At 63.3% G+C, this 13,868-nt stretch overlaps 1 protein-coding gene across 1 annotated transcript; it reads left to right on the plus strand.

Moving 5' to 3' along the window:
* The first annotated feature begins 611 nt into the window (after nt 1-611).
* On the plus strand, nt 612-13,296 carry GPR20 (G protein-coupled receptor 20). The gene is made up of 2 exons (XM_070476920.1): nt 612-694; nt 9,180-13,296. The coding sequence occupies exon 2, from the start codon at nt 9,204-9,206 to the stop codon at nt 10,287-10,289; it is 1,086 nt and encodes a 361-aa protein (XP_070333021.1). The 5' UTR covers nt 612-694; nt 9,180-9,203; the 3' UTR covers nt 10,290-13,296.
* Nucleotides 13,297-13,868: the final 572 nt, after the last annotated feature.

A 13,868-nucleotide genomic window follows, 5' to 3' on the forward strand; every position in this document is an offset into this window, starting at 1 on the left:
AGGCATGCCTGTGCCCCCTGCAAAGCCACATCTGCCCCCGGAACACACGCGCGTGGACACACACAGACCCGGACAGCGAGTGCTGGAGCCCTGGGTCACGGTCACAGGCGCCGCGGGGTCAGAAGGGCAGACAGCGCTGTGGGGGGTGAGGAAGTAGACGGCGCGGGGCAGCCGGGATGGCCGGAGGCACAGCCCTGCCTCTGTGCCCCCAGACAGAAAGGCCCATCTGTGTAAGCCCCCGCCACAGCACATGTGGTACCCCGGGTGCCAGCTGTGCTCCCCAGGACCCAGGCGGGCTCCCCAGACCGGACGCCGGGGTACAGAGAGCCAGGGTGCCGCTGCCCTGCCTGTCCTTCCTGGGTGCTGCAGCCGCCACGCTGCCCTCTGCCTCAGTTTCCCCCGTCTGGCCCCGCCACTGGACTCCCCTGGCCCGAGGCTCCCTCCCCCAAGGCCCGAGGCTCCCTCCCCCAAGGCCCTGGGACCAGGCTCCTCAGGGGGCTGGCGGGGGCGGGGAAGCAGCCCGTCCCGCCCCACCCCGCCCCACCCCACCCCCACCGCCGCCTTGCCCAAAAGGAGCCCGAGCAGGCCTGACGTCAGGCCCCAGGAAGGCGCGGTCGGTCTGCACAGCCCGGGAGTTAGTAGCCCGAGGAGCTGCGGCGAGAGGCCAGCTCCTCTCCCAGCCAGAGACGGTGCGGTGAGTCCCCCCTCGGGCAGACGGGGCCTCCCCTCCCTGAGATGAGGTGGTCAGTGCAGGGTCTTCTCACCCCAGGCAGGCAGGCAGGGGGGCAGGCAGGCGGGGGCCAGCGGTGGAGAAAGACTGGGAAGGAGAGAGCTCAGAGCTGGCAAGGGGCTTTGAGGTCCTGCCCCGCAGGGAGCCATTGTACAGACGGGAAAACTGAGAGCGAAGGTAAAGTTGCTGCAGCTGACCAGGCTGGGTGAGTATTGGGGAGGGGGAGTTCCCCAGGGCTTGAGGGGTGGCCCTGCTGCCCTAAGCCCCTCTGAGCTGCGGGGTTCAACGCCCTCCTCTGTACTTCCTTCCTTCCTTCCTTGCTTCAGCACTCTAGTTGTCATCTACCAGGTGCCTTGATTTCCCCATCTGGGTGGTCCCAGGGGCAGGGCCAAGGAAGGGGTCAGGGGACCCCAGAGGCACTGGATGAGCCCTGGGACCGTGGCCGCCATGGTCCCCGTGCTGGGGCAGGGCTGGGGTTGAGGGATCTGTGGGGACAGGCTCCACGCAGGACACGCCCCCTGCCACCCCGCAGCTCAGGCCCTTGGAGGGCCGGAGAAACTGAGGCCCGGGGAGCGCCCAGCCCCCAGGGCAGACCTTGTAGCTGGCATTGCCCCCGCCTGGCTCGCCGGCGGTGCCTGCCCTGAGAAGGCAGCAGGAACAGGGTCCCGAGGGGGGAGGGCCGGTTGGGAACTGGCCGGTGGCCAGGGCGCTGGGCAGGGCGGACGAGGAGCAGCTGTGCGTCCTGGGGCGGCACTGGGAACGGAAGGGACTGGGCTGGTGGCAGCATGCATGGCCCTCGGACAGGCGGCTGGGGCTGCCCGGTGGCCCCCATATTCTTCCGCCAACATATGCTCACTCTCAGCCAGAGGGTCGCCAGGACACCCTGTCCCCTTACGGCTACATGGCCGTGGACAAGTGGCCGCCCCTGTCTGAGCCTCACGAACAGCAGAGTCTGCTGTTTCCAAGGCCTGGCATGTAGGGGAGGAACCCGACGTGTCTTGAGCACCTGCTGGGAGCCTGTCCGCGGGTGACCTGATGCAATGAGGTCATGCCCATTTTACAGATCAGGACACTAAGGCTTGAAGAGCCCAGCAGGGCTCTCAAATCATCCATTGCTTCCTTTAGCCACAGCCCAAGCCCTGACCCTCCTGGTGCTGCCAGTCCAGTAGGGGAAAAGCAAGAAACAAATAAATGTGAAGCTGTCGGGTGACAAGAGGGCTGCCAGAGAGAGAAAGCAGGTGGAAGGTGAAGGTGTACGGGTGGCTGGGTGGTCCTGGAGGGCCTTCCGGAGGAGGCGGCGCTGGGGCCTGAGGCCCACTGGGGGAGGCTGAGCCTGCTCCACCTGCCGGCTCTCAGCCCCCGCTCCATGGTGCTCTGAGCACAGGAGCCTGCTCCCACCTCAGGGCCTTTGCACCTGCTCTTCTCATCCCACCGCCCTGAACGCTGTCTCCCCAGATCCTCCTGAGGCCCCTCCTGCTCCTGACCAGCCAAAGTGGTCTCCCCAGCCACTGTCTAGCCTCCTCCCCCCACCCCGCCCCTGGCTGTGAGTGCCACAAGCTGGAACCAGATCTGCCTGAGGCCCTCCGAGCCCCCAGCACCAGGTTCAAGGCCAGGTCTGATGCCTCTGAGACGTGTTTCTCACAGTTCCCCTGACCTTGCCACTGAGCTGTGTGGCCTGGGGCAAGCTGCCAGAGCCCTGGACCTCTGAGCCCCCTGCACACTGGGCCCTGGGGAACCTCCAGTGGCATGCAGCAGGCACAGGGCAGGGCTCAAAGCCCAGTTCCTCCACGCCCAGCTGGGTGGCCCCAGATGGGCCACTTAACCTCTCTGTGCCTCAGTTCCCGAACAGGCAAAATGAGGCCAGCAACACCAACGTGGGGCACCTTGGCAGGAGTCGTGAGGCCCTGGAAAGGGTCATCTCAGAGACAGCCCGTGAACTGTGGGGTTACGGCTCTGCCCCAGTAGAGGGGTGTCCAGGAGCCCAGGAGGGGGGCTGTGGGTGCCAGGAGCCTTCAGCAGGTGATGCAGGCACAGGTGGCATGCCAGGCCGAGGGATTAGGCAGAGGCCAGGCGGGTGCAGCCACGGATCCTGTCCCACCGTGCCAGGGAGGCTGGGCTGGGGGAGACAGGCGGGTGCTACACCTGTTTCAGCATCAGGATGAAGTGAGGGGTGAACCAGGGTGGCAGGGAGGGCTGTCTGACACGCAGCAGGACCACGTGGGGCAAGGCCTGGGGCCACCCCTCCCAGAGAAACTTGCGTTTCCATTAGAGCCAAGGCCTCGGCCAAGGGCTCTCAGACGGTGGGGCGTGAGGCTGAGTCAGGCGTGCTGGAGCCAGGCACCCAGCACCCAGCCCACACCCAGGTGACCCTGTCCCTGAGCTAGGTGGAGGGAGCCCTGACCAGGATGGGGACCTTGATTCCAGCTGGTGCCCCCTGGGGCCTTCTAGATGACCCAGAGCTAGTCTGGCCCCCTTGGGGCCTCGGTAAGGGCCCAGCCGTCCCTGGATGGAAGAAGTAGAGGCTCAGACTAGCCAAAAACAGCAGGCCGTGTTCTCAAGCAGATGCCATGAGACCAAGAATAATCAGCAAAATAAACAGGCAGGTGGTTTCTCCAGTAAGGGCTATTTTGGCCTTGGGAGGTTGTGAGGGTCACCCCGCTGGGGGCACAGGCATGTCCAGGTACTCCGTGTACCCAGAATCCGATTGCACACGGACCCCAGGTCCAGAGACGCCCACCCCACTCTCATCCCACTCCTACTGGGCCGGGAGCCAGCGGACCTGGCTTTGATTTCAGTTTCACTCTGTGTGTCCTAGGGCGTGACACTCACTTCTCCAGGCCCCCACGTCCTTGTCTACAAAACCCAGGACTGCCATGTGGGTGCAGAGTGTCTGACGGCGACTGGCCCATAGTGGATGTTCTGGGCACCTTGGTGGGGAAGGTGGGCCTGTCCTCCACACTGACCCTCCCGGCTCCAGGTGTGGGAGTTGCAGGAAGGACACGGGATCTTGGATCACACGCCCAGGCAGCTACCTATTTTCCCAGGGCCGAGGCCAGGGCCCCTGGCTGCCCTGGTCCCGTATGCGGCAGGACGGGAGGCAGCCAGTCTGCGGGCTTGGCATCCGCTAGGCAGCTGGGCAGATAGAGGACACACAGGCACAGCAGTATGGTTCCAAGAGAGACAGAGACGAGGTCAGGATGGGCCCCACCCTGGGACGCTGGCGAGAGGTCAGAGTGGCCCGGGCCCCCCTCACGGTTTCTGGGCAGTTACTGGCACCCTGAGCCTCTGGGTCTCGGCCTGTGTTTCTGGACACACAGCAAAGACGCAAAAGCCGTGAGACATGGCAGCGGGCACGACCCCCTGTCAGTGCCCTGGGTGTGGGCCCTTGGGGTGACGGTCAGCCTGGATAGAAAGAGAGCCCCAGGAGGGGACAGGATCAGGTAACTTAGGAAAATATGCTTATTCCCTGGGAATTCCCTGGGAGCACCACAAAGGCTCTGAGGATCTGTGCACTGAGCACCCAGGCATCTCCCCAGAATGGGCAGGCAGGCCCAGGGGGACCGCCGTCCATGTGGGAGACCAGGGGCCTCCAGCAGGGCCGCTGTTGTCATCACGCACCTTCTGTGCAGGGGCCCTGCAAGTGTGTGTCCACCCACCACCCAAAGCTGTCCTGACTACGTCACTTGTTGGCTTGCTCACTTGTCCACTTAAAACATCAATCCCAGACTCACAGGTGAAGGCGCTGAGGCTCTGAGACTTGAACCAAACACCACTGACAAGCGCCAAGGGCCGGGGGCAGCGAGGGGGAGAATGACGGGGACCCGACGGTCAGGAGCGGGGTGGGCTTCCTGGAAGAGGTGTTAACCCTGCTCAGCTGGGAAGCCTGATGGGTAGTGAAGGTGGAGCTGAGGGCAGAAGCCAGTTCAGGTTCTGGGACTCCAAAGGGGCTCGGCCAGGCAGGGAGGGCCCCGAACGCCTGGGTGAGAAAGGGGCCTCGTCTTGCTGGCCCTGCGGACTCCCGCAGGGGTTCACTCAGCCGGAGAGAAAGATGGGTGCAGTTCTGTGCCCGGCCGTCCTGGGCGCTGAAGGAGCCGGCCCACCTGAACTGCCTCAGTCAGGACAGTGGGGCAGTCCTGGGCTGGAGGGGACCAGGGGAAGAGCCCCCGGGAGAGCTGGCGAGGGGGAGAGAGGCTTCCTGAGGAGCTGGGGCTGGAGGCGGCCCTGGAAGTCAGGAAAACTGTAGGGGTGGGAGACGGGGCGGCGTGGGAAAGGCACGGGGTTTGGGGGGTGCCTGAGGCGTCCTCCTTCGGTTGAAGTGCAGGGAGACAGGGGACGGGGTTCCCCTAGCTTTACTCAGAACCTCAGGCTTTTCCCAGGGAGGACCCCTGCCCCCGCAGCCACATCTCTGAAGGCTAGTTGTGGCCAGATGCCTGGGGGTAGGGGCGTCTCAGAGAGGAGCAGACCTTCACCCCTCCCCGCCCGTGCCTGCCCAGAGGGTCTCCCAGCAGGGGGAGGGGGAGCAGAGCACCCCACCTGCTCCCTGCCCCACCTCTCCACTCCTACACCAGGAGCTCCGTCTCAGTGAAGGCCCACAACAGCCCCGAGGGGCAGCGTGATGCAGCTGTTTCTGTCCCCACATCACCAGAGAAGAGACTGAGGCTCAGAGAGAACCCTTGCAGGGCCAGACCCTCACCCAAGGCCCCGTGGGGCCATGAGGGGCGTGGGGGCCCGTGAGGGAGGCCCGTAAGGTCACCTCTGGCCAGAAGCCTGCCTCCCGCTGAGCTGTATCTCAGCACCCAGGCTCTTCGCAGTGTTCAGCCTCGGTTTCCTCTGCGTGAGTGGAGGAGGCCAGAAGCCAGTGGGTGAGGAGGTACCACCACCAGCACCCACTCTGCCCAGGAACAGATGCCACGCACCCACTTGGAAGCTACAGAAAGAAGGTGCTGCAGCTACATCACTGTGGGCAGGGAGGTGGAGGCTCAGAGAGGTTAACCAGTACTGGGGCAACCGGTGGTGAGTCGGGACCGGCCCCCAGCCCGTACCTCCTCCGCTGGTTACTCTTCTTGTTGTTCAGTTGCTCAGTCGTGCCCAACTCTTTGCGACCTTGTGAACTGTAGCACACCAGGCTTCCCTGTCCTTCACTGTCTCCTGGAGTTTGCTCAAACTCCATTTTTGTCCATTGAGTCAGTGATGCCATGCAACCGCCTCATCCTCTGTCGCCCCCTTCTCCTCCTGCCCTCCTGCTGAGTATCATTACTGTTCATACATTCCCTGCAGTGCCCACCCTCCCGCCCACCCCCAACTGTCTGTCACCAGCTATGACATCGCATGCCAGGTGTGGACAGAGGGGTGAGGGGCCGCGGTGGAGAGAGTGAGACGGCCCGAGCCTGGAGGGCTGGCAGGCGCGTGGGGTGGGGTGGGGTGGGGCAGGGCTGGTGCTGAGCCTGTGGGGGTGCGAGGGGCGCTTGGCTCAGGCCTCAGGGGGCCCGCCGGAAGGACTCGCACTTGACCAAAGTGGATTCAGCGGGTGGGGGACCCATCCTGTGGAGCCTCAAGGAGGACGGAGAGCTGAGAGAGTGGAGACCAGGGGCCCAGAGACGGAGTGTCCTCCCTGAGACCGTGTGGGGCAGGAGCTGCTTAGCCCAGACACTCCCAGCCCAGCCCCATCCCAGCCCCAGACCGGGGAGGGCCCCAGGTCGTGGGTTCATGGGGCTGCAGCCGAGCCACCGCCACAGGGTCCAGGGTCTCACCATTCGAGTTCCTCAGCTTGCAAAGCAGAAGCAATGGTGAGTAGGTGCCCCAGAGAGTGGTCACTGTGTGTTCTTACCGTGAGAGGTGCGTGCCAGAGGTGGGTGAGTGGGCCGGCACAGTGGGGGTCTGATCACACAGAGACAGCCAGACTCAGCAGCGGGCAAAGAGGAGGAGCTGAGGGTGTAGGAAGCCAGGGCCGAGGGCCCAGGCTGCGGCCGTGACCCAGGCTCCACGGGACAGATGCGCAGGTTCCTGGTGTTCCGGGATGGAGCTCAATGTGTGAGCAGGGTCTGCGCCCAGCATAGGGCCCAAGTGCTGCTCAGACTCTCGCACCTACGCGTCAGTGTGTGCGTGACGGACGCCCTCCGTCCTCACCTGCCTACCTCTGCAGCCCCGGGCCTGCCGCCCTGGCCCACAGCCTTCAGCGAGCTGCTGGCCCGCGTGTGAGGCTGTCCCTGGGGACTGTCCCGGGATGGGGCCGGCGTCATCCTGCGACTGTCTCCCAGAGGAAACGTCCTGTGATGTTTATCTGTCTTGGACCATGACACGGATGCAGACTCCGAACAGACACATTGGAGAACTGAAAGCACATGGAAGGGAAGTCAAAAACCGGTCTGCCGCGTGTCCGGACCAGCTCCGCACTCCCCGGGTCTTGGCAGGGCTTCGGGTTTTTCACAGGAGAGGAGGGACACGTTGGAGGCACCGCTCTTCTTCCTGGGGTCCTGGCGCCCCCGCGGCCTGGGGATGAGGCCCACAGCCCCACGACCCAGCCTCGTGAACTCCCCTTGCTGCCCACTCGTGCCTATAGAGTCTCTCCCTGCCCCAGACGTCCTTCTCACTCCCCAACTCCCCGAGCTGCCTGCCAATGGGCCAACACATCCAAGGGCCCTGTGTGTTGGGGGCTGGGGACCCCAGGCAGAGGGCAGACCTCCCAGAGCGCCCTGTGAGTGGAAGCCTGGGCCCACTTGTGCCGGAGGGGACACGAAGGGCTGGCCACGGTCCTGGGCAACATCAGACTCTTCCCAGCCGCCTCCAAGGGTCAGCAGATGCCCAGGGCCAGGGTCCGAGACACAGAGGCTCAGCTGGTGCCACCTTCGCTGAGTGGAGGATGAAGGTGGCCTGCCCTGCCAGGGCCTCCCTCCAGGCTGCGTTGGGACCTGAGCCTTGGCTAGCAAGCACTTCGGTGCCCTGCCCACCCACTCCGGTCTGGACTTTCGATCCCCCGTCCCCCAGCAGGCCAGACTTTGCTGGGTGGAAGCTGCCAGAAGGAGCCTGTGCCCAAGGAGGGGCAGTAGCCGGCCAGGGGAGTGGACAGCGGGCAGCCTGTTCACGCAGACGCCTCACTTCCCTTGGTCACCAGGATTGGGGATGTCTTCCCTTCCCCTACAGTTGGGGAGGCACACTCTACCGGGGACCTCCCCCGTGCCCCCCTCTCCTCCCTGTTTCTCCCCAAAGCCTTCTCCTTTCTCCTGAAAAAGTCAGAAATGTCCTTATTTGGAGGATCAGCCCAGTCCAGGGTGGGGGTGAGAGCCTGTTAACCCTTCATTTATAAACAAAGGGATAAATCTCAGCAAGTTAAACAGCTCAGCAGGAACATAAACAGAGTGGGCGGCTGCAGCCCCCCACCCACCCCCAAGCCCTAGTCTAGGCCAGCAGGACGGGATTGCAGCGTTTATTTAACTCACGCCCTGCTGCTGCTGCTGCTGGGACCTGGCTCCAGGCTCCAGCCGCAGCGAGCCACCCCACGTGAGCCTCTGAGACAGCAAAGGTGGCCGTCTCTCCGGGCTGGGAAGAAACCGGGGCGGCCAGGGGCTGACTCTCAGCATCCCCAATCCCAGGCCCTTGGGCAAAAGACCCACATGAGGACCCTCACCCAGGGCACTGACCTGGTGCCAGCCTTGGAGGAGGTGAGAACGGCTGGGTGGCCTGGAGGACAGCGGCTGGGGTGCACGGGCGTGAGGACTGGGGGCTGGGCGGGCCGTGGGCACAGCTCTCGCCGAGCGGAACTTTGCTTTATTTGGTGCCCACTAGTGTGATGCTCTGCTTTCCTGGTGGCTCAGACGGTGAAGAATCCACCTGCAATTCGGGAGACCTGGGCTCAATTCTGGGCTGGGAAGATCCACTGGAGAAGGGAACGGCAACCCACTCCAGTATTCTTGCCTGGAGAATCCCATGGACGGAGGAGCCTGACGGGCTGCAGCCCATCGGGTCCCAAAGAGCCGGACACGACTGAGCGACTTTCACTCACTCACTCAGTGATGCACTGAGCACTGCTCAGTTAATTTTCCCAGCAGCTCTGCAATCCCAGTGATACAGACTGGGACTCAGCGTGAGGCACAGAGAGGTTAAGTGACTTAGCTAAAGTTGCGCAGCAAGTGAGGGAGGAACTGGTCTGGAGACAAGGCTCGCACAGCACACACCTGGCCTTCATCTTGCCTGTCGCCACACTACTCTCCTCTGTCTTGTCTCAGTCCTGGTGACAGTCTTGCAAGGCTTTTCACCTCCTGCGACAGTGAGGAGCAGGTTCAGAGCATTAGCACGCAGCTAAAGCTCCATGCTGGCAAGTGCCAGGGCCGGGCCAGGCAGAGGTATGACGGTGGAAATGTCAGGGTGCTGGGTGGGCATCCGAGCCAGGTGGGGTCCAGCCTCCGGGCAGGGCTCCAATAACCCCAGGGTAACCCGTTCTGCTTCCTTCCAGGCCAGGGGAGCGCTGGCCACTGTCATGGCCTCCATGTCTCCCCCGGGCCCCTCAGCCGGGGCAGCCCCCAATGCCACGGCGGCAGCGGCGGCGGCATGGACCAACGTCAGCCTGCCGGAGATGCCCCTGTTCCACCGGTTTGCCCAGCTGGACGAGCAGCTGCACGCCACCTTCCCGGGCCTGTGGCTGGCGCTGATGGCGGTGCATGGCATCATCTTCCTGGCAGGGCTGGTGCTCAACGGGCTGGCACTCTATGTCTTCGGCTGCCGCACACGGGCCAAGACGCCGTCAGTTGTCTACACCATCAACCTGGTGGTGACCGACCTGCTGGTGGGCCTGTCCCTGCCCACACGCTTCGCCGTCTTCTACGGCGCCCGCGGCTGCCTGCGCTGCGCCCTGCCCCACGTCTTCGGCTACTTCCTCAACATGCACTGCTCCATACTCTTCCTCACCTGCATCTGTGTGGACCGCTACCTGGCCATCGTGCGGCCCGAAGGCTCCCGCCGCTGGCGCCAGCCGGCCTGCGCCAGGGCCGTGTGCGCCTTCGTGTGGCTGGCCGCTGGCGCCGTGACCCTGTCTGTGCTGGGCGTGACGACCGCCGGCGGCCCCTGCTGCCGCATCTTCGCGCTGACCGTCCTGGAGTTCCTGCTGCCGCTGCTGGTCATCAGCGTGTTCACGGGCCGCATCGTGTGCGCGCTGTCGCGGCCTGGCCTGCTGCGCCAGGGCCGCCAGCGCCGCGTGCGGGCCATGCAGCTGCTGCTCACCGTGTTGGTCATCTTCCTTGTCTGCTTCACACCCTTCCACGCCCGCCAGGTGGCCGTGGCTCTGTGGCCCGACATGCCGCGCCGCGCCAGCCTCGTGGTCTACCACGTGGCCGTGACCCTCAGCAGCCTCAACAGCTGCATGGACCCCATCGTCTACTGCTTCGTCACCAGCAGCTTCCAGGCCACCGTCCGCGGCCTCTTTGGCCGGCGCGGAGCAGAGTGCGAGCCCGACGGCTGCGACGTGGTCAGCATACACAAGAGCTCCAAGGGCTCAGCCCGCCGTCACATCCTCGGGGCCAGACCTCGAGCCGTCACGCAGGCCTTGGCTAACGGGCCTGAGGCTTAGTCGGCAGGACTCTAAGGCGGCCAAAGGTCGGGGCCGGGCTGGGCAGGCCAGGCCGGGGACAGCGCAGATATCCACTCTACTCGAGTGGCAGGCTGGGTTCCCCTTGGTCCGTGATGGCTGCCCAGTGCCCTGCCTGGAGATGAAGTCAAAGGCCACTGTGCTGTGATTGACTGACAGTGTCTGCCAGGGGCTCTAGACAGGATGTGGTGGACTGAATGCTGGTTATTTGCCACCCCTGGGGTATATTGTGTCCACTGAAGACCCAGAGGGGTAGCCAGGAGCTACTTCCCACTTGGATCATTCTACCCCCAGAAAGGGTTCCTGTGAAACAGGGACAGAGACTTTTAAGGTACTAGGAATTTCAAAGAGGGTTTAAAAAGTGACCTGAAGAGGTCCCCTCCCCACCCCTCCCCTCTCATCTCCCTGCCCCCCAGAGACAGAAGAGCTAGAACAGAAGGGAAGAGGCCATAAGTGTTGCGTGAGCAGACGAGAGGGGTTCACACCTGCAGGGCCCACATTTGAGGCACCCGTGAGTCACCCAGAAAGACAGGCTGACCCCGTGGGGTGCTCCGCTGTGAGCACTGTGCTCTCAGGGCTGACACTTGCACCCCACAAAGGAGACGCTGTTTTCTACCCCCTCCGGGCAAGGAGCTGAGTGGCACACGCAGGCACCCTGGCTGGGCAACAGGCAAGTCAGAATCATAACCCAGCCCCACCTCCTCCAACGCCCCCATGCCTGCCCCATGGACACAGCTCACATCTTCCCAAAGCGCCCCCAACTCCCGGAACTGTCTCGAAAGACCCTGCCTGCTGACCCAGGAGGGCAGCAGACTCCTGGCCCCATCCTGTGGATGCAAAAGCAAGGGCAAAGACAGACTTGAACCCAGGCCTGCTGGCCTAAGGCCACGTCTGGCCACGCACAGAGCCCTTGTTCTCCCTCTCGCCTGGCTCACCGTGCCTCCCTGCCTCTCCTGCATGCATGCGTGCTAAGTCGCCTCAGTCATGTCCAACTGTTTGCAACTCCATGGACTGTAGCCCACCAGGCACTTCTGTCCAAGGGATTCTCCAGGCAAGAATATTGGCGTGGCCATGCCCTCCTCCAGAGGATCTTCCTGACCCTGGGATCAAACCAGCATCTCTTAAGGCTCCTGCATTGCCAGGAGGGTTCTTTGCCACTAATGCCACCTGGGAAGCCCCTACCTTTCCTAAGAAGGGAGCATTTCTCTGACTTGGTCCACTGGCCGCCTCCTCTGAGCTGGACTCCAGGATCGCCTCCATGTGCCTTCTGTTGAATGTTCAAGCTCCCATGAGCCATTTCTAGACAGCTGTTTCAGGGGAGGATGACTGTTTTGAGAGAGGAGCTCTGGGCTTCCCAGGCACCTCTAGCCACCAGGCTCCACCCTCACACATGGCCACTACTGAAACAGGTGAGATGGAATTTGGCCTCAGATTTGCCCCCTTGTCTGCAAAATCCCATGGGATAGGTGGCTCCAGGCAGAGTCCCTCATCCCCCAAGATCAGGGCCCTGGTGTGAGGCCTGGATGGGAGGCAGGAGGACCACTTATATCCCCATATATCAGATGGGAAAACTGAGGCTCGTGGAGGGAAAGGACCTTTCCAAGGTTACAGAGTGAGTACTCAGGCCAGACTGTGCAGCCAGTACGATCAGCTGGAGTCTGGCGGGGTCAGCGCCTGTGGCCCCAAGACCTTGTGGGAAGGCCAGGGTGGGAGTGCTGGAGTCTGGGGGAGTCCAGGGCTTGCTCAGTGCGGTGGTAGGGGTGCTGGGCACAGGTGCTCGAGAAGCAAAGGGGCATGGTTGTCAGCATTAGCACCAACATCCTTGGTCCTTCCTGGGTGCCAGGCACAGTGTGGAGCCTCCCCCCACCTCCCAGCTCAGAGCAGGCCCATGACTCCCCAGGGACCCAGAGCTGCACGGGGCACAGGAGGGGCCTGGCTCTTGGGAAAGGAGGACACAAGAGTGGGCTGTTTGTTCCACGAAGCCCGTGGTGACAGCGATGCTGACCCTGGGGAGTGGCACTAATGGTGGGCTTGAACAGGGAGGCCCCGACAGCTTTGTCTCTCCCAGGCCTGCAAGCCTGCGTCTGGGCAGTCACACAGCAGAGGAGGGAAGGTCAGTGCCCGGTGTTTGCCGCAGCCCAGCAGCACCTGTGGCCTTTCGTCCAGGGTCAGCAACCCTGATTCGATGCCAGGTTCTCACTTTAATTCATACTAGAGAGTGAATGGCTGACACTAGCTGACTTGTGCTTGGGGGTGGAGGAGTTTCAATTCCTCTGGGACACTCCCCACCTCTAGGAGGAGGAGGGCTCTCGGCAAACACTGATTGGGCACCTGCTGGGTCCCAGATCTGCCCCGCCCCGCTTCACACCCACTGTCTCGCTAATCCCCACCACGCATGGAGGTGAGAGTCCAGGGCAGAACTAGGATCCAGATTGGGGGTGGCTAAATCCCCTCCCCTTGTCCCACATGTGAAATCCCACCGTCCAGCCTGGGCTCCTCGGGGACTGGAAGACCATGGGGACACAGGAGGCCAGGGCCCCGGGTGAGCCTTCCACCGCCCTGAGAGTAGTCTGATGGCCTCATGCAGAACCCTGGCTCACTGGGCCTCAGTTTCCCCCACTCTCCACTTCTCCCCCTCCCCTCCTTAGCCTTGCAGCTGGCGGGCAGGGGGCTGGAGGTGAGAGGTTCACTGCACATGACTTTGTCTGAGCCCCCACTTCCTCAGACAGTTGCTCCCTCCTCCTGATGGCCGGCTCCCTCCCGCTCCAGCGTCCTCCACAGGGACACAGCCCCAGGCACCTCCAGAGGCCAGACTTGTTCCCACGGGGGCCAGGGTGTGAAGCCTCTGCACCGTCCTCTACATGGCCTCCCTTCCCAGATTTCTGAGAAGTCCAAGTGACGTGAGGTGGCCTGTGTATTTATATCTGATGTAAACAGTCTCCTCCACGAGGCTTCCTCATCCTGAATTAAAACTGTTTATTCAAATCCATGCCCTTGACTCAGCGCTCTGGCTGGCAGGCAGGGGTCGCCGAGAGGCACTGAGGCAGATGGGGGCCCCCGCGGCCCCCCAGCATTGCTCACTATCCTGTGGCTGGGGTGGGGGGGCGGCTCATGGCTTTGCCATCACTGCTGGGGGCAGGTGCCAGGGCCTCTCTGAAGGGTGGGTGCCGGGGGGGATACAGGTGGCACGGTGTGGGCAGTCTGTGGGGCAGTAGCTGTGTGCCACCCTGGCACACACAGACCAGCAGGGTGAGTGTCCTTACTCTACCTCGGTCCCCGCTCTGCCTGCCCAGGGAGAGAGCACGGACCCGGCCAGACTGTCCACAGCATCCGACCAGATCCCTGAAGGTGAAGGGAGGGCGCGGGAGGGGAGGGGTTGGCGGGTCGACAACGAAGGAGGGACTATGATGCCGCTCCCAGAGTGGATTTACAAAGCAAGCGCCTCCAAACCTCCCCCAAAGCCTGAGTGTTCATCCCCATCTCCCAGAGAGGGAAACTGAGGCTCCGGGTATCCAGGAGAGGGCTCGAACATGAGCTCCAGGCCCCTAGTCCCTGCCTCAC

Source organism: Odocoileus virginianus, chromosome 15, assembly GCF_023699985.2.
Source record: "Odocoileus virginianus isolate 20LAN1187 ecotype Illinois chromosome 15, Ovbor_1.2, whole genome shotgun sequence".
In the NCBI taxonomy this organism is placed as follows: domain Eukaryota; kingdom Metazoa; phylum Chordata; class Mammalia; order Artiodactyla; family Cervidae; genus Odocoileus; species Odocoileus virginianus.